Source organism: Panthera leo, chromosome E1 (genome assembly GCF_018350215.1).
Source record: "Panthera leo isolate Ple1 chromosome E1, P.leo_Ple1_pat1.1, whole genome shotgun sequence".
NCBI classification, from domain to species: Eukaryota; Metazoa; Chordata; class Mammalia; order Carnivora; family Felidae; genus Panthera; species Panthera leo.
This window is the reverse complement of record NC_056692.1, coordinates 60,152,553-60,172,370: the sequence shown is the minus strand read 5'-3', so window position 1 is coordinate 60,172,370 and position 19,818 is coordinate 60,152,553. Positions and strand designations below refer to the sequence as shown.

The 19,818-nt window shown below is 65.8% G+C and overlaps 2 protein-coding genes across 6 annotated transcripts; one reads left to right on the top strand and one right to left on the bottom strand.

Annotated features, from left to right (window-relative positions):
* The first annotated feature begins 64 nt into the window (after positions 1–64).
* Positions 65–6,751, top strand: MCRIP1 (MAPK regulated corepressor interacting protein 1). Of its 3 annotated transcripts, none has more exons than XM_042915706.1 (5): positions 65–140; positions 4,758–4,813; positions 4,908–5,026; positions 5,523–5,624; positions 5,834–6,751. In XM_042915706.1, exons 2-5 carry the CDS (start codon positions 4,806–4,808, stop codon positions 5,896–5,898), a joined length of 294 nt encoding a protein of 97 aa, XP_042771640.1. In that variant the 5' UTR covers positions 65–140; positions 4,758–4,805; the 3' UTR covers positions 5,899–6,751. The 3 variants fall into 3 exon arrangements, with proteins under 3 accessions (XP_042771640.1, XP_042771641.1, XP_042771642.1); XM_042915707.1 differs by lacking the exon at positions 65–140 and adding an exon at positions 1,489–1,597; XM_042915708.1 differs by lacking the exon at positions 65–140 and adding an exon at positions 2,725–3,344.
* A 4,878-nt stretch (positions 6,752–11,629) lies between these two features.
* On the bottom strand, positions 11,630–19,376 carry GCGR (glucagon receptor). Of its 3 annotated transcripts, XM_042915704.1 has the most exons (14): positions 19,266–19,376; positions 15,397–15,568; positions 15,186–15,288; positions 14,415–14,522; positions 14,213–14,334; positions 14,011–14,117; positions 13,767–13,923; positions 13,511–13,670; positions 13,371–13,431; positions 13,089–13,158; positions 12,774–12,862; positions 12,514–12,652; positions 12,397–12,438; positions 11,630–12,032 (listed from the first exon to the last, which is right to left on the bottom strand). In XM_042915704.1, exons 2-14 carry the CDS (start codon positions 15,457–15,459, stop codon positions 11,802–11,804), a joined length of 1,452 nt encoding a protein of 483 aa, XP_042771638.1. In that variant the 5' UTR covers positions 15,460–15,568; positions 19,266–19,376; the 3' UTR covers positions 11,630–11,801. The 3 variants fall into 3 exon arrangements, with proteins under 3 accessions (XP_042771638.1, XP_042771637.1, XP_042771639.1); XM_042915703.1 differs by having other exon boundaries at positions 12,397–12,652; XM_042915705.1 differs by having other exon boundaries at positions 12,397–12,523.
* Positions 19,377–19,818: the final 442 nt, after the last annotated feature.

Genomic DNA, 19,818 nt, shown 5'->3' with positions numbered 1-19,818 from the left:
CCGCCCCCAGCGGCCCCGCCCCCGCCCCCAGGCGCGCGCGCCGGTCACGTGCCCCCCGCGCCTGCGCCTGCGCGCGCGGTGGTGGCGTCACTTCCGGCCGGGCCCCAGCTGGCGGCGGCGGCGGTGGCCGAGCGGGCGAGGTGAGGCGGGAGCGGGGGCGGGGGCGGGGGCGGAGGCGGGGCGGGGCGGGCGCGGCCGGGACCCGCCCTGGCTCGGCGGCTCGCGAGGGCAGGGCCCGGGCGGGGTCGCGGAGGGCCGGGACCGGGCGCCCCGCTCCGTCCGCTGCGCCTGAGTCCCTGGGCCTGCTGGCGGGAGGGGGTGGCGGGGGGGGCGCGCATCCCGCCGCGGGCGGTGCGGTGAGGAGGGGGCGTGGGGACGTGGCGGGGCCGGTCCGCACCTGTCCCGGGACGCGGCGCCTGGGTCCCCCCGGGGGAGACGGGCGCGGAAGGGGCAGCGATGGGCCCGCCCTTTCCATTCTCTGAAGCTGCGGCCGCGGTGGTTGACAAATGTCCTGCCTTCCCCCCTTTCCGAAGGGAGCGTTCCTGAGGATGCTCCTTGGCTCTTGGAATGCAGCTGGCCAGGCCCCCCGCCGTTTTCCCTGCCTTCCGTTATCCAGCCTCTCCCACAGCCCCGGCCTCCGCAGGCCAGGTGGTGCGGTGCCAGGTGCAGGGTGGGAACGGGGGGAAGACGGGCCTGCGTCTGCCCCGCCCTCGGGGAGCTCCCTGGGTTGCAGGGCCTGACCACCGGAGGGGGCTTCCAGAGATGGGGTGGAAGCCGTGTGGGGGTCGGCTTTCTAATTACGAAGGCCACCGGGCTGTCGTAAACATCAGATGATAGGGAGGTGCAAAAGTTGTATTCTCCGCCCAGCCCCAGGGAGACTTCCAAGAAAAGGCTGTCTTGTAGCTGACTCCCGAGGATGAGTCAGGTCGTGTTGGGCAGAGGGGACACCTTGAGCAAAGGCCCTGAGGTGTCTGTGGTGAGCAGTGAGGGAGTCCTGGGTAGAGAGCTTTAAGAGAGAGTGGGAGTGGGGAGGAGAGGAAGCGGGGCGTGGGCTTGATTTGGGGTGAGCTGAGGTTTCCAGGTCACGTGGTGGGGGGTGCACAGGCTGGCGCTGGTCTGTTGCTGGGGATGGGAGCGGCTGTCGGCAGCCAGAAGAGAGGGGGTGGGGGTGGGGCAGTGCTAGGGGCTTGGCCTGAGGGGTCTTCAAGGGAAAGCCCCTGTTGGACGTGGGGTACAGCAGTATTCTGGCTGTTGTTGGGGTAACATCATTTCTAGAAGTCTTAGTGGCTGAAACTGTTGAGTACCACAAAGACACAGGATGTGATGGGAAAGCGGAATCTAAGAAAAATTTAACATCGGAAATTCTAAAGGAATGCCCACCATTTGCATCACCGATTCTAATTCTGGAATACTCATTGTCACTTTTCTGGAAAACAGAGTAGCATCTTCTTTCCTGTCCTAAAGCATATGGCTGTGGGGGGGGGGGGGAAGAATTTGAGACTGGGTGGCCAGAGGCTGGGCTTCGGGTCCCCCCCCCCCAGTGCCCTGCCTTCCCCTAGGAGGTCTCTGAAGTCCTTGGTTCCCATGGAAGGGCAAGGTACAAAATTCACCCATCTGGAAGACTCCCTCCTTGTCTCTGAGCACAGCCACATTGACGTCAGGGGTGTCCCGGGACCTGGCAGGGGTGCAGGCAAGGGCAGTGGTGGGCTCCAGAGGGCTCAGGTCGGCTGAGCTGTCCGGGCCTGGCCCTGTCTGCTGCCCCGGAGGCTCAGAGGCTAGGGCTCCTTGGGGTTCAGACCCTGCCTTGCTGGGTGCCGGGCTGCTGTGCCCAGCAAGCCTGTAACCAGCCCGTAGCAAGTGCTTGCTGTGGCTGGCGGTACCGCAGCCGCTTCACATATGCTGGACTTTCCTGGGCCTCTGCCTTCCTCTGAGTGGCTGGCTCTGCATTCGGTGTGTCCAGCACTGTCCACAGTCGTGCCTTGTGGTCAACAGTGGCCCTTCCGCTCCCAGAAGTGCCCAGTTAGGGCGCTCTTCCTAGGACGGTCCTGTCTGAGGGCGTGTCTGTGGTCCTGTTGGACGAGGAGCCACAGAGGTGTGGTTCGAGGTGGTAGCTCCACGTGGTTGTGCTGGGGTCCCTGTCAAGCGGGAGAACCTGGCGAGCCATCTTGGGGGCTGCTTTGGCTTCAGTGAGTTCTCTGAGGTCCAGAGAGGGAGGGATTTCCCTGGAGGCAGCAGAGCAGGGGGTGGATGATCTCCAGCCACAGAACGGTTCTGGGCCCTGCCGTGGGCCCTGCCGTTGGCTTGGATAAGAGTCAAGGCGCACAAAGGGGGCATTAGCGTGTGGTTCTCCGTGGCGATGGCAGCTGGCAGAGACGGCTCTGTTTATACTGTGTCTGGGGGTGGGCCCAGCAATGCGTGACACCTGAAGAAACGGACTGGGGCCAGATTGAGGGCTTGATGGCTTTAGAGGGCCCAGGGCGTTCAGGGTGGGGAATTATTTGGGGAGCGGAATTAGGACAAGGGTGGGGGATGATGGTGCAGCTGGCTGTCGTGTTGTGGGGGGTGGTAGATGGAGGAGGGGCGGCTGCAGATGGGAAGAGGTGATGAGGGTGAGTGAGTGGCGGGTCACTGTCCTTTCTGTCTCCAGGAAGGCACCAGGCCCCTGGTCTCTTTGCAGGAGAAGTCTCTCAGTGCCCCCGAGTCTTGCCGGGTGGCAGGGCCCGGGGGGCGGGGGGGGCAGTACAAGGTCTTGGTGGTGAAGACCCAGGGCCCAAAGCTGAGCTCTGGAGGGGGCGGGAGGACCCAGATGTTCCTGGGAAGACGGGTCGGTAGGACCTAGGCTGTGGCAGAGTCAGCTGGGTGGGGTGTGATTTTCTGCTGCAGAAGGAGGCAGAAGGCGGCGCCCGTAAATGTTATATTAGCCTCGTTCTTCAAGTCCCCAGGGGGTGAGAACCTGCTGACTGTGTGGCCAGTCCTGTCTTTCCAGAGTAGCAGAAACCTCCTTAGCTAAAGTAGGATGTCCGTACAGGCGGGCCTTTGCTGACAGATGCACAGCCCTGGGACAGGGAACTGATGTGACCTCATCCTGCTCCTGGTTTGGTCGGGAAGCCCAGCAGGCAGTGGGGCCGGGTCCCTGGTGTGGGGACCGAGTGCTTTGTGGGTCCAGGGCTCTGGTCTTAGGCACACCCCTGCGGGCCAGCTGCTCTGGGCCCCACCCGGGTTTGGCCTTAGGTCTGCAGGGACAGGGGAGCTGGTGAGGTGTCCAGAGAACCCCATTAGGCGCGTGCCTGTAGGCAGGGCGACGGGAGCCAGGAGGGGGTGAGCACCTGAGTTAGCCCGAGAGGGTGAGTAGGCGGCCCTGAGATGACGCCACAGTGCCCACAAAGGCCGGGGGGCCCCCAGAAGCTGTGGCCAGAAGAGGCAGAGGCTGCCGTGCGGGGAGAGGCCCGAATTGGGGCGGGTGAGGCTGGGAAGGCAGGTGCCCTGAGCAGTGGCCTCCGGGGTTGAGGAGAGCAAAGTACAGGAGGAGAGGGGGGCCTGGCTGAGGCGGGGGGCCATCCTGTGGCAGGACCGGAGCTTCCCCGCCATGTCCCACTGCCGATAGCCCCCCGGGTCGACCAGCGCACCCTTAGGCCCGAGAGGGCTCCCCCTTTGCTCTGGTGTTCCAGGGGCCGGCGCCTGGGAGACAGGACCAGGGCAGGGAGACCCCTGAGTCCAAGAAAGAAGACGTCACTTTGTGAGGGAGGGGCACGGGGTTGCACGCACCCTCCAGGAAGCTGGTTCTGTGCTTTTTTTTGTTGTTCTTGCTCTGCCGCCTGGGCTCGCGTTCAGCCGTGCGGGTGTTCAAATGCCTGATCACTGGTGAGACGGCGAGCGAACCAGAGAGCGGGTGTCCACAGCGTCCCGCCGCTCCGGCCCTCTGGGAAGGCCTGTAGCTGCACGCTGGGGCCGCAGGGGCGGGGGCTCTTGCGTTCAGGGCCCCCTCCGTCCGCCCCTGGCACCGAGGCTTGTCCTGTCCCGAGGCCAGGCCTGGGACCGGCCCCGTGTGGGCAGTAGGCAGCGTCCTCACCCTGTGCTGTGTCGTCCACCAGAGAGGGAACCCTGTCCGGCTGGCTGGTTTTAGAGTGAGCCTGAGAGTAACCCCCGCCCGGGGCTATGGCCGCAAGCAGGCAGCACCCCAGGGTCTCGGTCGCTCGGTCAGGCCCAGCTGCTGCTTCCAGGCTCGCACCTTCACCCCGGCCCTCCTTCCCCGTTGGGTTCTGTGTCCAGGGCCCCAGGTCACTCGCGCCCCGGCCTCTGGGACCAGGAAGCTCCGGCTCTGCTCGGCTCCTCACTGAGGAAGCATGGCCCCGTAGACAGGGAACCAGGCTCAGTGGAGACAGCCCCCGGGCCCCGCAGGCAGTGAGGGTGGAGGTGGGGTTCACTGGGATGGTGGCAGCCCTTTCCCGCAGGCCCACGCTTCCCTGACAGGCGTCCCGGGACTCTGGAAAGGGGGCATCTGGGCTCTGCTGCCGGCGCCTTCCCGAGCTGCCTGACTGCGGGGGAAGGGGCTCCCTGGGTAGCGGTGGCCCAGGCGCCGGGATCTGCCCGGAACCGAGGCTGCTCTGAGCGCAGGTGCCGGCTGCTGGCCCCCAGCCTCCACGTGCTTGACTCTGCCCACACTGGGGCTGCGCGCCAGCCTTGAGGGACCCCGGCGGGCAGCTTGAGGGAGGAAGCGCGACTCGGTCCCACCTCTGGCGTCTGGGCTTCTCTTCTAGAGGCCGAGGGGACCCGGCAGCGGAGCGTGAGGACCAGACACCCCCGCGATGACCAGGTGGGTCTCGGGTTGTGGAGCGGCCTCGCCCAGGGGTCAGGGGGTGGGCCCCACTCTGCCCCCAGCCCTTCCTCACGTGCTGGGCCCCCTCCAGTTCCCCCGTCTCCAGAGTCGTCTACAACGGCAAGAGGAACAGTAGCCCCCGCTCTCCCCCCAGCAGCAGCGAGATCTTCACCCCGGCCCATGAGGAGAATGTGCGCTTCATTTACGAAGGTACGCGGGGCACCGCCAGCCGGGAACTCTCCAGAACCCCCCTCTTGCCGTTCCGGGATACGGGCTCTCCCCTGGCCTTCAGGGGCCCGGCAGCTGGGGTCACTGGGGACTTGTCTGGTGAGGAGACCCGGTCCTTGTAGTGGGAGGCGGGCAGCTCCTAGGACAGGCCCCATTTGGAGCAGGCCAGGTTTACTTGAGGACAGGGGACCGTTGTGGAAGACGGGCAGACGGTGCACCCCAGGAGGACCCAGGGGTGTCCAGAAGTGTGGCCGGGGCACATGAGCATGTGCGTGATGAGCGTGCCAGGAGGCGGGAGAGGCCCAGAGCCTCCTGGAGGAGAGCTGCCGGGTCCCGCGTGTCTCTGTGACCGCAGCCCCCTACAGACGAGGGGTGGAGCTCTGAGGGCTGGGAAGGGGCGAGGGCGCTGAGCGCGTGGGCTCCGCCTGCCACCGCCCGGCCGCGCTGGGGGATCTGACGTCCTCCCTGCTCTCCGCAGCCTGGCAGGGAGTGGAGCGAGACCTGCGGAGCCAGATGTCGGGCAGCGAGCGGGGCCTGGTGGAGGAGTACGTGGAGAAGGTCCCCAACCCCAGTCTGAAGAGTGAGTGGGGAAGACGACCCGGGAGGGAGGGGCCCGGCCAGGGGCCCCGCGCCGCGGAGGGTGGAGGGCGGAGGGCAAGAAGGCTGCCCACTCGCGACGCGGTTTGGCAGCACGGGCCCGGGCCCAGGGCTTCCAGAGGCAGGTACGGGATGGGGGGCCCGGGCCCGGTCTCCGTCTGTGCCACCGTTGACCGCCCCGTCCCCTGACAGCCTTCAAGCCCATCGACCTGGGTGACCTGAAGCGCCGGAGCACGCCTGACGCCAAGAAGTCCTGAAGCCGGTGTCCCCTCCCCACCCCCCCACCCCCCCGCCTCTGGGAGACCCGGGAGCCACCCGATGTTGGTCTCCCGTGGGCTCAGTTCCTGGGAGGGGGAGGGGCCGTGTGCCCAGGGGGCTGTCAACCCCAGGACCGGGAGGGGCACGATTGGTGGCCAAGGCCTGCCCTTCCTCCCCGAGCCCCCTCCTTTCCTCCTAGGGGGTCTCCAGCTGCCCCTGCCCCTGGGCGGGTCTGGACCCTGCCAGCCCCCACTCTCCCTGTAGTTGTCTCCTCGGAGCTGCCTGCCCCCACCCCAGGGCCTCGGCTCTGACTCCCCTCCACCTCCCGTCACCTTCCATTGCCGCCACCCCCTGCCCCCCGGCCACTTCCAAGGTCACGAGGGAGACCTGGGGGGCCTGTGCCGTCTCCCAGGCTGGTGGTACTGGGCTGGCCTTGACCCTGAAGTGGCCAGGAGGCAGGACAAAGGTGGCCCTTCCATACCTGTTGTGTATTCCCTACCAACTCCTGCTGCTTCTCTGGCCTGGACACGTTGGGGAGCATCTAATTCTTCACCCCACTGTCCAGCCTGGCCCTGTCCTTCCCTGCATCAGCTTCGGGTTGGCACCAGCCCTCTGGGCCTGGGATGTTGCGAGCACCCGCTCAAAAGGGGTCCTGGGCAACCAGGCCTAGCCCCTTGTTGTCTGTGGCCCTGTGGCCACAGCAGCCCCCTTGGGCAGGGGTATGAGGCTGGCCTTGGCCCTGTGCTGTGTGCTGGGACGGTCACCAGGGCCCCCCTTTCTTCCTGTGCTCTCCAAAAGCCAAGTGTCTGTGACTGAAGCCCAAGGACCAGTGAATAAAGGCGGGTGGCGCTGGATCGGCCCCCCTTGGTCTGTCAGGCCCCTGTCCCAGCAGCCCACGCGGGGCTAGAGGTCCAAGGTCACGGTCCAGGTGCCAGAATCCAGAAATTTCATCTGATCCCTGGGATCCTCTAGGGGGGGTTCAGGCCTCCTGGGGGGCTGTGGGAGGTGGACGTGGGGCTTTCTGGAGGAGAGATCGGTTGGGGTGGCTCTATGCTCTTCAGGGGACCATCCTCTTAAGGGCGGGGCCCTGCAGGCAGCAGCCTCCCTCTGCAGCCCTGAACCTCCGTGCTGGACCCTGGAGGGAAGTGGCTTCGCTAAAGGGGTGGCCGTTGAGCCCTGAGAGAGACCCAAGTGCACTTGACCTTCAAACCTGGAAAGCCCTGGCAGGCCAGGCCCAGATAAGCCAAACTGGAATTTATTTTGGGAACACTGTTTCCTGGAAGAGTATTCTGGGGCCCTACAGGTGGCTCCAGGAGGCATCTTCTCCGGTGGGGGGAGGGGGGCTCCCCAGGGAAGGGGCACAGGAAGGACAGGTCATGCAATAAACAGCCGCCTTGGCTCGCTGCCAGTGGGCGCTGGCTGGTGCCAGGCCCTGAGCCAAGCCTCTAACCACGTGGCCTTGTTTGCTCCCTGGGGACCCGTGGGGTGTTTTGCAGAGGGTTTCAGTGCCCGCAGCTACCCTCCCTGGCCTCGTGCACTAGTGGTGATAGCCGTGGACCCGTACGCCCCACCACTGTGTGTGGGGGCACCACAGGACACCCCCTCGAAGCCTTTTTCACTTTCCATGTCCCTGCAAACTTAGCTTTTCTGTGAAATGGAGGCCCTCAGCCTGCGGTGTCTGCCCAGAGCACCTGGGAGGTGGGTGGAGGCTCGGGGGTCAGGGGACGGGTGGGGGCAGGGCAGATCGGAGGAGGCATGCCGGCTAGGTGTGGAACCACCCCTTCCCTAACTTGGGGTCCAGGTGTCCATTTGGAGATTATGACCGGCGGATGAGGACTCTGTGGTCATAAAGGGGGTCTTGGGACCAGGGGGAAGGGGCAGACACGGGGTGGAGGGATGCCAGCTGGTGGGAGGTGCTGGTTGGGCAGAAGTCCTCCCTGTTGGCCTGGCCCGGCTCTCTGGTGGGCGTGGGTCCTCCGGGCTGAGCCCGGCCCCAGCTGTGCTGCCACCTCCCTGTCCAAGGTGCCTTCACCAGCGCTGTGCGGCTGCCTACGAGTGGCTGGAGACGCCTCACCTCGGAACAGTGAGGGCAGCAGGCAGCGTGGTGGACCGGGGCTGCGTCTGTTTCTCCACGTTGTACGCTGCACGTGTGCACGTCATTTCATTCGATGTCAGTGACTCCGCGGGGCAAGTTTTATTACCCTAGTTTCACGAATGAGATGGCCTCCTATAAGAGACTGCCCTCATTCAAGTTTTAGGACTTTAGTTTTATCAGAATTTTAATTTAGTAAATATTGAGCATGTTCATGTGCCTTGAGCATGAACAATAATCCCCAGTCCACGTTCCCCTTATCTGAATGCATTCTCGGTGGGTCACGGACTCAGGATGGGAAGGCAGAGTGCATCAGCTGCCTCTGCTTGACGCGTCCCTTAAGTCTTAACAGCTGCCCTGCCCCATTTTGGTATTGAGGACCCTGGGGTGCTTCAAAGTGGAGTTTCCCACACTCTGGGTTTGGCCGGTCACCTCCTGTTAACGGGCTCCTCTGTCCCCTGTGTTTCTGTAAACTGAAGCGAGATATAGAGGCCTGATGGGATTCATAGGAAGAGACCTTGGATGTAATATGATCACTTTGGCTGCTAAGGTTGAGAAAGGACTGTAGGCAGTTTCAGGGTAGAAGGAGAGAGACCTATTAGGGCTATCTCAGTGAACTCTAGAAAGAGGAAGCTGGGGGTGGGGCAGTGAGGAGCTCTGTGGATTGTGGGAGTTGAGGTGTTACGTGGGAAGATGGGTCCAAAGTGTGGATATGAGAGAGCCACAGGGGCTGGAGATAAAATTGGGAATCATCTAGAAAGATAGTTTTCACAGATTGATGAGAGGAGGAGAAATGTGGCCTGGTCCCTGGGCAGGGCCGTCAGGGAGGGGAGGAGGAAGCAGGAAAAGGGACTGAGCAGTGGAAAGGTCAGAGAAAGAGCAAGCAGGGGGAGGATCTGGGGCTGAGGCTTGCCAAAGTGTCCAGGAAGAGGTTGAGGCAGCTCAGAGAGTGGACCAGCAGCCCTCAGTCTTCTCCCACCCCTCCCCCACCCACAGGCAACCCTTTTCAGCTCTTCAGCTGATTCTTTGACTTGTATTTCTAAGTAGCAAACATATGCTGTTCCTTCTTGGTTTTCCACTACACACATATGCCGTTCCCATCCACTATTCTTCCTAGACAGTTCTTTTTTTCTCCCCTACCTTTGGTCACATCAGTGTTGAGTATTTACATTATGATGTCTATGTTTGTATTTGAAGCTGAACCATGTGGTAAATTGTGATTGTTTTTCTGTTCTGCCCAACTTTTTGTTTTCCTTGAAGTTATTAATTGCCTTCTTTTTTTCATTTGCTTAGTTTTCTATGTACTAAGTCCTGAATTCTCCACCAGGTCATTTAAATTTCCCCTTGGTTTAGTCACTTTGGTCCTGTTGAGGGTGTCTCGCCTGGAGCTGTCTGCCCCCCACCCAGTGATGCACTCTGGTGCAGAGCTGCCATCCTGGGGAATGACCCCTCAACTCTCCTAGGTTTGATCCCTGTTTATTGTAGTCTAGGTAGTCCTCTTGTTCTTCACACTCATTTTAGTAGCGCGTATGTACACACACATGCATGTGCACACAGGCAAGGCAATACCCATGTATTCTTTGGGGGTAAGGCCTGAAGTGAAGGACTGTGGTAGCGATGGGGAAGGCAGAGGGCCTGGAGTGTTCATTCTCCTGGGCAGAGAGAGGCGGGGGTGCTGGGCTGTGAGAAAGTGGGTTTCTCGAACCATCCCCCTCCTCCCTACTTGCGGGCTGCCCGGTCAGAGCCAGTGTTTATTGGCTGGGCAGGTCCAGCCCCTGCCAGACCTCCGCCTCCACCCTCAGCTCTACCGGTCTGCTCCAGTTCCCGTGGGGACAGGGACAAGGGTGAAGGAGGATAAGGGCAGAGGGAGTCAGGATAGGGAGGGCTGTCAGGAGGCCACTAGGTAAGTGGCACACTCCCCAAGGCAGTCACCACCCCTGAGCTCAGCTGGCGTGAAGGAGAGCTTACGCCCTCCTTGTGCCCACACAGGCTTCCGGGCATCAAGGGCTGGCAGGGGTGCCCTGTGGGCAGGGGCTTGGGAGGCCCTGGCACAAGAGGCAGCCTGAAGCCTCAAGGTCAAGTCCCTCAGTCTTCCAGCTGCATGGCTGGCACTGCCCACCAGTCCTACAGAGGCACAGTCGGCTCTGCAGACCGCCATCAATCATAGTAACGCTGGAGACCCCCCTGGGCCACGCAAGAGCTCAATCTCCCCTAACTTGTCTCCAGCCCCTCCCTGACCTCCCCCCCACCCCCCACTTCCCTCCCTGCCACATCCGGGCCTGCGGTGGGTGTGGGCAGCACAGGGTGAAGGCCCCCTCGGGAGGGCCCCAGTGCCTGGCGGGTGAGTAATTTTATTTACCTTTCCTGAGAGGCCTTCTGTCCTCTCATTTTCTCCAATTAGCCCGGCTCTGCCTGAGCAGCTCCAGCCCACGTGGCCTGTGGGGGCTGTGGGCACCCCACACCCTAGAGCTCAGTGGTCACCTCCCAGGTCCTTGAGGCAGGGACACCTGGCAGGCTGGTTAGCTTGTGCTCTCTGTGCCTCTGGCTCCTTTCTCCTCTGACACACAGCCCAACAGGTGTCACCGCACTGGCTGCACGGGCACTCAGGAGGGGTGACCACAATCCCCACACTCGTTCCTCCTCCTGCACTTGCCTCCATCCCCGCGTCAGATACACTACCCCCAAGATGGCAACCTTGACCTTGGGGTGCTCCCCAAGCAATTGGGTTCCCCACCTAAGTGCACCGTCTGGTTCTTCCTGTGTAGGACACTCCACTCTTCCCTGGTGAGCACCAGCCCTTGCTGCCTGCCAAGCAGGGTGCCCACCCATCATGCCACGGACAGTGTCCTTGCTGCACTCACTCGGGTGGAGCGGGTCAGGCTTCTCTGTTAAGCGATGACGTCAGGACGGCGCAGAGGTCTTGGGGAAATAGTGCCGCTGCCATCACTCAGACCATTTCAATTTTGGGGGGTCCGTTCCTCCCCACTTCATCTGCTAAATGGTCTGTGAATTGTTGGGGTTAGAGCCGGGATCGAGTAGCGGCCAGTGGAGGACATCCGGCTCTGGATTGTCTGCCGACGCCCCTGTTGGGCCTGAGCTCAGCCCTGGCTCCGGGAGAGAGCCCGAGGTATTCGCGTGGGGTTGGTGGAAGGAGTGTGGTACCTGCCGACTTCCCTCCGCCATCGTCCGCCCCTTCACACCCTTCCGCTGGCTGATGGTGACCCTCTGGGGGTTGGCAGCCAAAACGAATGGACCGTCCCCTCGGGCCCAGGGTGTGGGCGAGCCCCACCTAAACCAGCATGGGAGGGTGGCTAGAAACTGCTCCGGTGGGGACGGGGAGGGGCGCTGTCAGCCACCTGTCGGGTCGCGCTTTGGGACCCCCTCAGGGGTTCCAGCTCCAAGTTATCGGGAAAATGGGGGGCTCCCAGAGGCAGCACACCAGCCGCAGTCCTCATCCAAGGCTGCTCCCTTCCGTGGGGAGGCCCTGGGCCCGGCCCCGCCCTCTCTTTCAGCCCAGCTCCCCACGGGGTGCGGCCGCTACTCAGACTCTTTATTGTTGGGGGTACACACGGCCTTAAACACCGGCTACACCGGCAGGCGCTCACAGCACGGCTTCCCGTCACACCCCGCTCCCCCCCCCACCCCCAGCACAGGGCAGAAGGGAGGCCCTCAGACCTCCCACACCGGGCGGGGCACGGGTGGACGGTGGGGCCGCTGTCCGGCTCCCGTCCCTCCCGCCTGGGCTCTGGGTGGTTCAGCAGGGCCCTCTCTCAGCACCCGAGTCCGGCCTCGGCGGGGCCCGCGGGGGCGTTAGAAGGGGCTCTCGGCCAACCCAGGGAGGCTGCTGACCCGGCCGGTCTCCGCGGAGGGGTCCCGGCCGGCCCCGTTGCTGCCGCCCCCGCCCCCGGAGAGCAGCAGCTTCGCGCTGGGGGCGCGGCCCCGGGGCCGGGCCGAGGCCGAGGGCCTGTGCACGTGGCGCTGTTCCCGCAGCGAGTTGCCCACGTGCCAGCGGTGCCAGCGCCGCAGCAGCTCCGACTGCACCTGGGGGGCGGGGGGGGCGGGGCAGGTCGGGCCAGTCCCGCCCCCCGCCGGGACCCCCGACCTCCCAGCCTTGAAGGACCCGCCGGCGGCCCCGGGTGTAGACAAGGCGGGCTGCACCACCACGGGCCCCTGGGGTCTTCCGGTTCCCGGGCACCCCCCCTTCACCGCGCACGCCCCGAGCACCAGGCCGAGGCTGACCATCTGGGGGGGCGTGGAGGGGGGGGGCAGCACCCGGCGTCGTGGGGACCGCGGCGCCAGTACATGCAGATGGACGTGGGGGGCGCCCCCTGCACCGGTGAGGCCAGGGCGCCTAAGCTCCCCTCCGACCCCAACCGCAGGCCCGGTCCCAGACCTCCCCGCCTACCTCCTTATTGAGGAAACAGTACAGAACAGCCACCAGCAGGCCCTGGAGAGAGGAGGCAGTCAGGGCCTCGCCCAGGCCCGGAGGGGGCCAGGCGGTTACAGGGGGCAGGGCGGGCACCTGGAAGGAGCTGAGGAAGAGGTCGAAGAAAAGCTTGGCGGAGCGCAGGGTCCCCTGGGCGTGCTCGTCCGTCACGAAGGCAAACACCACCTCGTGGACCCCCAGCAAGGGGATGAGGGTCAGCGTGGACTTCGCCAGCCTGTGGGAAGGAGCCTGAGCCGCCGGACCCAGCCCTGCCCGCCGGGACCCCGGTGTCCCCCCGCGCCCCCAGCCCTCCCGCCTCCTCCCGGCCTCGGGGTCCGTAAGCCGCCCGCACCCACCGGAACTTGTAGTCGGTGTAGCGCATCTGGCGGGCTCGCAGCTTGGCCACGAGGACGCGGAGGACGCGGGTGAAGATGAGGAGGTTGATCTGTGTGTGGAGGGCAGAGCTCAGGGCGGCCCCTCCCGGAACTGGCGGCCACGCGGGCCGGGGTTGGGCACCGGCTGGTGTCCCGGCTGAGGGCCAGGGCCTCCCTCCCTGCGGCCAGCAAGGTCTTCCGCCTCCTCGGGCCCCCGGGGCCCACACAGGAGGAGGGGGCGGGCGGGGGCCAGACACCGGCAGCCTGCGTACCCCTCCCCGTGCCTCACTTCCTCACCAGGATCGCCAGGAAGACGGGGAAGCGCAGGATCCACCAGAAGCCCATGTTATCGTTGCTCGTCCAGCACCTGCAGGGCGGGGCCGGCTCAGGTCCCGCCAGCACCCCCTCCCCCCAGCCATGGGGGGTCTAGTTAGTGCCTTGGGAGAGGGTGGGAAGTGACCCCCATCCTTGGGCAGGCTCGCTCCCCGCCCCCGCCTCTGACTATTGACTCCGCCCACACACCCGGCCCAGCACCCTGCGGCCGCCCCCAGCCCTGTCCTCTGGCCGGCCCATACTCACTGGATGTTCTCAAACAGACACTTGACCACAGCCCAGGGGATGACGAAGAGCATGGGGGCACCTGCGGGGAGGGGGCAGCTGTGGTCCCGCGGCCCCGGCCAGCCTGCCCCCCCCCCTCCGCCCCGCACCGGCCTACTCACCCCAGCCGAGGCCCAGGTAGAGGGCGAAGAAGCTCCTCTCCGGGAAGGCGGCGAGGCCCAGCAGGCTGTGCAGGTACACGCCCTCCACCAGCAGCCAGCAGTAGTTGGCCACGATGCCGTACTGCATGAACACCGCGGCCACCCGGCAGCCGGCCACTGCCTGGCCGCAGGGGCGGGGTGAGCTCGGGTCCCGCGGCCACCTGCCGCCCTGGGGCCGGGAGGCCCGGAGGCCCGGAGGCCCGGTCTGGGTGCTCACCCCATCACTCAGCCAGACGCTCACGCTGAGGTCGTCGCCGATCTTCTGGCTGTACCGGGTCTTGAGCAGCGTGTCGATGACCAGCACGGAACTGGCCTTGAGCACGAAGGACGCGAACAGGTTTGCGTGGATGTAGTTTCGGGTGCAGTGCAGCTTGCTGTGGGGACAGCGAGTCGGTGCCTGCCCGCCGGCCCGCTTCCCTCGGTGGGGGCGGAGGGGGGCCGAGCAGGGTGGGCGGGCGTACCTGAGGCCCAGCAGGGTGGCGAGGGCCAGGAGCAGGGCCCCCAGGGAGAGAGAGTACCCCACCGTGTACATCACCTGGAAGCTGTTGTACATCTTGGCCACCTCCTTCTGCAAAGCGCGGTGGCCGGTCAGGGCCGGGGCGCCGCCGCGCCCCGCCTCCCGCCCCCCTCCCCGGGGCCCCGCTGCGCCCGCCGCGGGCTGACCTGGACCTCAATCTCGTCGTCGTCCATCTGGCACTGAGAAGCATTCCGCCACGGCTGCCCCCGGGGCCCGCGCACCCACTGCCCGTCAGGCCCGCACTTCTTGAAGACGAGGCGGTGTTGCACTGGAGGGGCAGGCTCCGGTCAGCCCCCGGCCCCCGGCCCCCGGCCCCTCGGCCAAGCCCCGCAGCCCCTCCACAGTTACCTTTGTGGTGCCAGGGCAGGTACCAGGGGCAGGAGATGTTGGCCGTGGTGTTGGGAGGGGTGTCCGGCCAACAGGAATACTTGTCGAAGGTTCTGTTACAGACCAGCTCTGCGAGGCAAAGCAGGGCGGGCTGGGAGGGGCCCCTCAGCAGGGCCCGGCCTACGCGGCCGGCGGTCTCCTCTTAGAAGGCCCTGCCTATCATCCTCTGCTCCCCAGCATGCAGCCCTCCCCCACTCCCCTTGCACACCTGCCGTCTCCAACGTGCCCCAAACCCACCCGGGCTCGTCCCTCTTCCCAGTGCCCCCTTGCAGTGCCTCCCTCTCCGGGGGCCGAACCCCTATCTGTTGGCTTCCTTCCAGGGTCCAGCCCCGAGTCTGTGGCTCACATCCCCTTTCCCTCGGCCCAGCACAGGCTCCCTCCCTCCATCGGACAACGGCCCTGAGTGACCCTCAGAACTTACGTGCCCCTGTCCCTGCCTGCGCCGCATGACGGCCCATCTCCCTCTGCACCCGGGCCTCGTGTGGGCTGCCTCCCTCACCACCCCATCTGCCTGCTGGGCCTGAAGCTCCATGGGGGCAAAGACATGACCCCTGGGACCAGCAGCGGACTGGGGGGGAGGTGGGGGACTGTGTAGCTCCCAGTTCTGGACCATTTCTTTTCTTTCCTGGTGTGTGGCCTTGAATAAGTCGCTGACTGGCCTTTCCGCGGCTCCCCTATAAACGGGGGGAGGGGGGGCAGGGGGGCAGGAATGGTGAAAGGCTAGGGGCTCACCGGTTGGGGGGGGCAGCAGGCTCAGGTTGTAGAGACACTGGTCACCGTACAGCTTCCACTTCTCAAACAGGAAGTCCATCACCTGGGCGGAGGGGGCCTGTGGCTGGGCGGACAGGTGAAGGGACAGGGGACAGGACTGCATCAGCGGGAGAGGCAGGCCGGTGGGTGGGAGCCCGGGGGGGCTGGCGGGGCGTCTGGCCGTGGTGCTCACCTGGCAGGCCAGCAGCAGCAGCAGCGGGAGAAAGTGGGGGCGGTGTGTCCGGGTGGGGGGCATGCCTCTGAGCGGCCGCCCCCCACATTTGGCTGGGACTGTGCGGCTGGGGCAAAGCGGTCCTCCTGGGCACGCACGCTCCTCTGGGGAAGTCCGGTCGAAGCAGCGGGGCCTGTGGAGGGACCCCCACGGGTGAGGAGACCCAGCTGGGCTCCGCTGCGACCAGAGAGGTTTTCTTCTTCCCTGAAACCGCCCCTCTGAGCCTCTGGTCCTGTTGATGAAGTGGGAGCCGGGAGGGAGAAGATGCCAGAAGTCGCTCTTGGCCAACGACAGGGTTGGGGTCCGGCCCGGTGCCAGGAGGTGCTGCCCAGGGTCGTGGAGGCTGTGCTGTCTCCCCCGGGGGGAGCTGGGTTTCCCACGGCTGGTGGCTGTCTGTCTGGCAGCTCTGACAGGCCCGGAGCTCTCCCCGCCCCATGCTGGTGGCGGTCACCATCCTGCCTGACGACAAAGCTGCTCGAAGCAGCCTCCCTGGTTACCCACCTCCTCCCTTCGGCCCTTGCCATCCTCCCTACCTATTCTTAGCCCCTGGGAAAGGCAGCTTGCCAGGCCGGGGCGGGGCGCCAGGGCCATCCATCACAGTGCCGTGGTTATCCAGGTGGCCCCAGGCCAGCTCCCAGCCTCGTCCAGGGGCCAGGAGTGCCGGGCACATGCCTAGGATGGTCCCTGTCACACACATGCCCTCTTCCCAGGACTGGGTGTCGAGGGGTACCCTCTGGGCCCCACCCAAGGCTCAGGCCTGGCTTCCTGGATCCCCTGGGGCGCATAATGCAGGTGGCTGGCTGCCCAAGCTCGGGACCCCCGCCGTGGTGGTGCCTGCAGGGGGGTGCCCTGGGCCTGGCCTGAGTCTGAGTGGAGATCTGGGGTGGCAGATCGGATCGACTTTCTTTGCTTTCAGAGCCTGTCTTGGGCTCTGAGCGAATTCCCCGAGGGCAGGAGGGAGGGGCCCCTTAGGGCCTGGGTGTGGACTCCCTTAGGAATGGCTTGCGTGAGCCCTCCAGGGCCCTGGATAATCCCTTCTTTGGGCACCCTGGCAAGGAGTGAACAAGTGATGGACGGATGGATGGACAGATGAACAACCAGTTGGCTGGAAGACAGTGAGCAGCCAGGGGTGGGAGGGGGCGGGGTGGGGTGCAGGCAGGTGGAAGGTTTCAGCTTCCTCCCATCAGCGTCCAGTTGGGCCCTCGTGGGGCCAGCTCAACCTAGGGCTCCCCTGAATTCACCCCTCAGCCCTAAGGGGACCCTGAGACGTCACCATGTGGGGTGAGAGCTCAGTGATCCAGGACGGGCACTTCTGTGGGGCTCCTGACCCAGCCCCTGACCACGGGTGCAGGCCAGCCCGGTAGAAGCCTCACCCAACGGTCACCGGTCCCCAGTCTACAAGCCAGGCGAGGGGACACGCAGACTGAGGGCTCAGGAGCCGAGGCGCCACAGTGTGGAGGACCCTTTTGGCAGGGAAAGTGGCAGGCAGGTGGAGAACGAGGGCCAGTTCAGGTATCTCCAGCCCTGGGGTCGCCCAAGGGGCCTTATCTCCTGAGGCTGATTGGCCAGCCCCGTCCTCTGCCCTGCCCCTTGCCGGCTCCGGCCACTGAGCCGGGTGGGTAAGGAACAGGCAGGAGCCAGCCTCTTGCAGGAGGGAGAGGCGGTGCAGGGGTGGCCTGAGAGGCAGGGAGGGGGAGGCAAGGGCTGGCTGGGGCACGGCGGACAGCGAAGATGCAGGCAGGGGACACGGGGAGGAAGGACGGCCCAGTAGGTTTTCCCTGCCAGCCCCGCAGCTGGGGATGGGGAGCGAGGAGCTCCACGCCAGAAGGACAGCCCCTCGGACCGCAGCTGGGGGTGGCGGCCGGGACAAGCCTGGCAGCACCTGAGCAGCCGGCTGGAAAAGGGGAGCTCACCTTGCTGACTTTCGGCCGTGCAAGGCTGAGGGTCTCGGGCCCTGGCTTTCGGCACCCAGATGCCAGGCCGGCCCCACAGCAGAGGGCCTGTCGCGTGCCAGCCCCGTTCCGGTTCTGGGGCCACGGGTAAAGAATTTAATTTCCCAGAGGCTCAGTTTCCCCACTTTACAAATGGGGATCCCTGCTTCCCTATCTTGAGGAGTAAATGAGCTTTGCCACACGGATGACCATGGCCAGGCCCCTGCCCTACCGCGGGGGCGCACTGAAATCCAGCCCCGGGATAAATATTTGCCGAATTGGATGAGGGTTGAAGCCGAGACGATGAGGCGGTCAGAGGCGGAGACGCGGCTTCTGGGGCTCCCCCAGCCCCCCATCGGCCGCAGCTCCAGAGCTAGCTATTTTCCACCTTATTACCCTAGCTTGAGCCGGCGGGGGTGGGGCACGGCCCGCCAGGGACCCGAGCCTCCTCGCTTCGTGGACCGGGTGACCTGGTCCTGGACTGCCCCCGCACAAGTGTCAGCTCGGTGCTGGAGATGTGGGCAGGGGTTTAAGCAGAGAGGCAGAGTCAGGGGCCTCGTGGGAGGTCTGGTGGGCTAGGAAAGGACGAGGTGGCCTTCCCCAGCTGCTCAGCTCACCTCCTGTCCCCTTTCCCAGCCCTTTCCCTCCCCCCTTGGATTCCCCCCCCCACACACACACCACCTATTGGGCTGGCTTGCAGGGGGTGCCCAGCCCCAAGCCTGGCCAAGGCACCACTCCCAGGTGCTCACGGCCCAGCCACCATCCCACCAGCTTCCACTGGGGATAGCTGAAGGACTGCCAGACTGGACTGGAGGAGGGGCCCCCAGAATGGGCGGTTGGTCCAGGGAACCGGCTAGGTTGCCCTGGTCACCCCCTGTTTGCCCCTTGATCCAAATGGGGGGGGGGTTTGAGGATTCCCAGCCTCAAAGGGATGTGACGTGGTGGGGGTGGGGGGTGTTTTTGTGAAACCAGAGCAAGTAGCAGGAAGGTCATGGCCCCAGGGCAGGATCAGGGGCCACCGGCTGTTGACAAAGCCTGACTCCCGTGTCCTCCCCACCCCCGTGGGGCGGAGCAGACCTGGATGCCAGCCAGGGTGCAATTCCCCTCCAACCCTCATCCCCCAGCGCTGGGGGACCAAGAGACAGCCAGGGCCAGTCCTGTGACCATGCGGGTGCCCAGACGTCAGGGGTCAGTTGGTTCAGGGTGGGGACAGAAACCCCGAGGCCTGGAAGTAGTGGGGGGGGGGGGGGACACTGGAATGGTGGGGGCAGAGCAGAGCAGGTCAGCCACCGGCCCTCGCTCTGGCTCAAAGTGACAAGTGTGGGCCCCACGAAGAATGGGCCGGGCAGGGTGCAGCGCCACTCGCCCCCTCCTGGGGAAGCCGGGTAGAAGGGATGATGCAGTGGGAGTCCTGGGGACCTGGGGGTGGGGGGACGGGGAGGGGGGGCTGTTCTGGGGAGCTGGGGCCAAAGGGGGCAAGCAGGACTGCCTCTGCCCTCCCCCTGGGAATCTCTGGGGTGTCTCCTTAGAGCTGCTTGTGGGCACCTTGCGGGGGCGGCCAAGGGGGCGGGTGCTGGACAGGAGTGGAGAGCTGACTGGGGCCGCAGGACAGAGTGCCGGGCCGCCCGGACCACCGCCCGCAACCCCGGCCGCCCTCCCCAGGGAGGAGACCCCAGACTGGGGACCCCAACCGGGACCCGGTTGACCGTCTGAGCTGGAAGGGCGAATCGGATGGGGACGGAGGTGTCCGCCGGGGTGAGGACAGCGACACCCCGGGCCCTGAGACCGCCCGGCCCACGACAGGGGTCCCCGCCGGCCATTTCTGCGCTGCCCACCCCGCGGGCCCTGGCCGGGTGGGCTCCGGGGACGTCCCCTCGGGGCCGGGCCCGGGTTGCTCACCGTGTGCCGCTCGGCCTCCCGCTCCGGCCCCGGTTCCTCGCCGCCCTCCGCGCTCTCGGGTCGGCGCCCGCTCCGCTCCCGCGCCCGCCGCGCGAAAACTTTCCGGCGGCGACGCTGGGTGGCGGTGGCGGTGGCGGCAGCGGCGGCGGCGGCGGCGGCGGCGGAGGCGGAGGGGCGGGGGCGGGAGCGGCCCCGCGGGGGGGCGGGGTGGGGGGAGGGGGGGCCTCACGGAGGGTCCCCGCCCGCCCTCCCCCACCCGGCGCCGCGCTCCCTCCCCCGCCCCCGCCCGGGTCCCCGACTCCTGCCCGCAGATCGCTGCCCTGTGGACCCCCACCCCCGGGACGGGTCTGCAGACCGGGTCGCGGCGGGTCAGCGGCTACCCCGGGGAACAGGAGGCGCGGGGGGGGACTGGTGGGGGTGAGCAGAGCGCTCGGCCGTGGCGGGAGGGAGGCTGTGACTCGACGTCCCCTCCTCTCGCGCCACCCCCCGCCCCCCCTCCGCGCTCCCCGACCCGCCCCGCCTCTTTCCCGGATGCCGCGCCGACTGGACCCCA

Excerpts from the sequence above, each read along its gene's own strand:
- MCRIP1 (XM_042915706.1), top strand. Across the intron at positions 5,027-5,522 it reads TGTGCGCTTCATTTACGAAG|CCTGGCAGGGAGTGGAGCGA; the intron begins GTACGCGGGGCA and ends TGCTCTCCGCAG. Across the intron at positions 5,625-5,833 it reads CCCCAACCCCAGTCTGAAGA|CCTTCAAGCCCATCGACCTG; the intron begins GTGAGTGGGGAA and ends GTCCCCTGACAG.
- GCGR (XM_042915703.1), bottom strand. The coding sequence starts at position 15,459 with ATGCCCCCCACCCGGACACACCGCCCCCACTTTCTCCCGCTGCTGCTG. Across the intron at positions 13,432-13,510 it reads CTACCTGGGCCTCGGCTGGG|GTGCCCCCATGCTCTTCGTC; the intron begins GTGAGTAGGCCG and ends CCCTCCCCGCAG. Across the intron at positions 12,033-12,396 it reads ACTGTTTCCTCAATAAGGAG|GTGCAGTCGGAGCTGCTGCG; the intron begins GTAGGCGGGGAG and ends CCCGCCCCCCAG.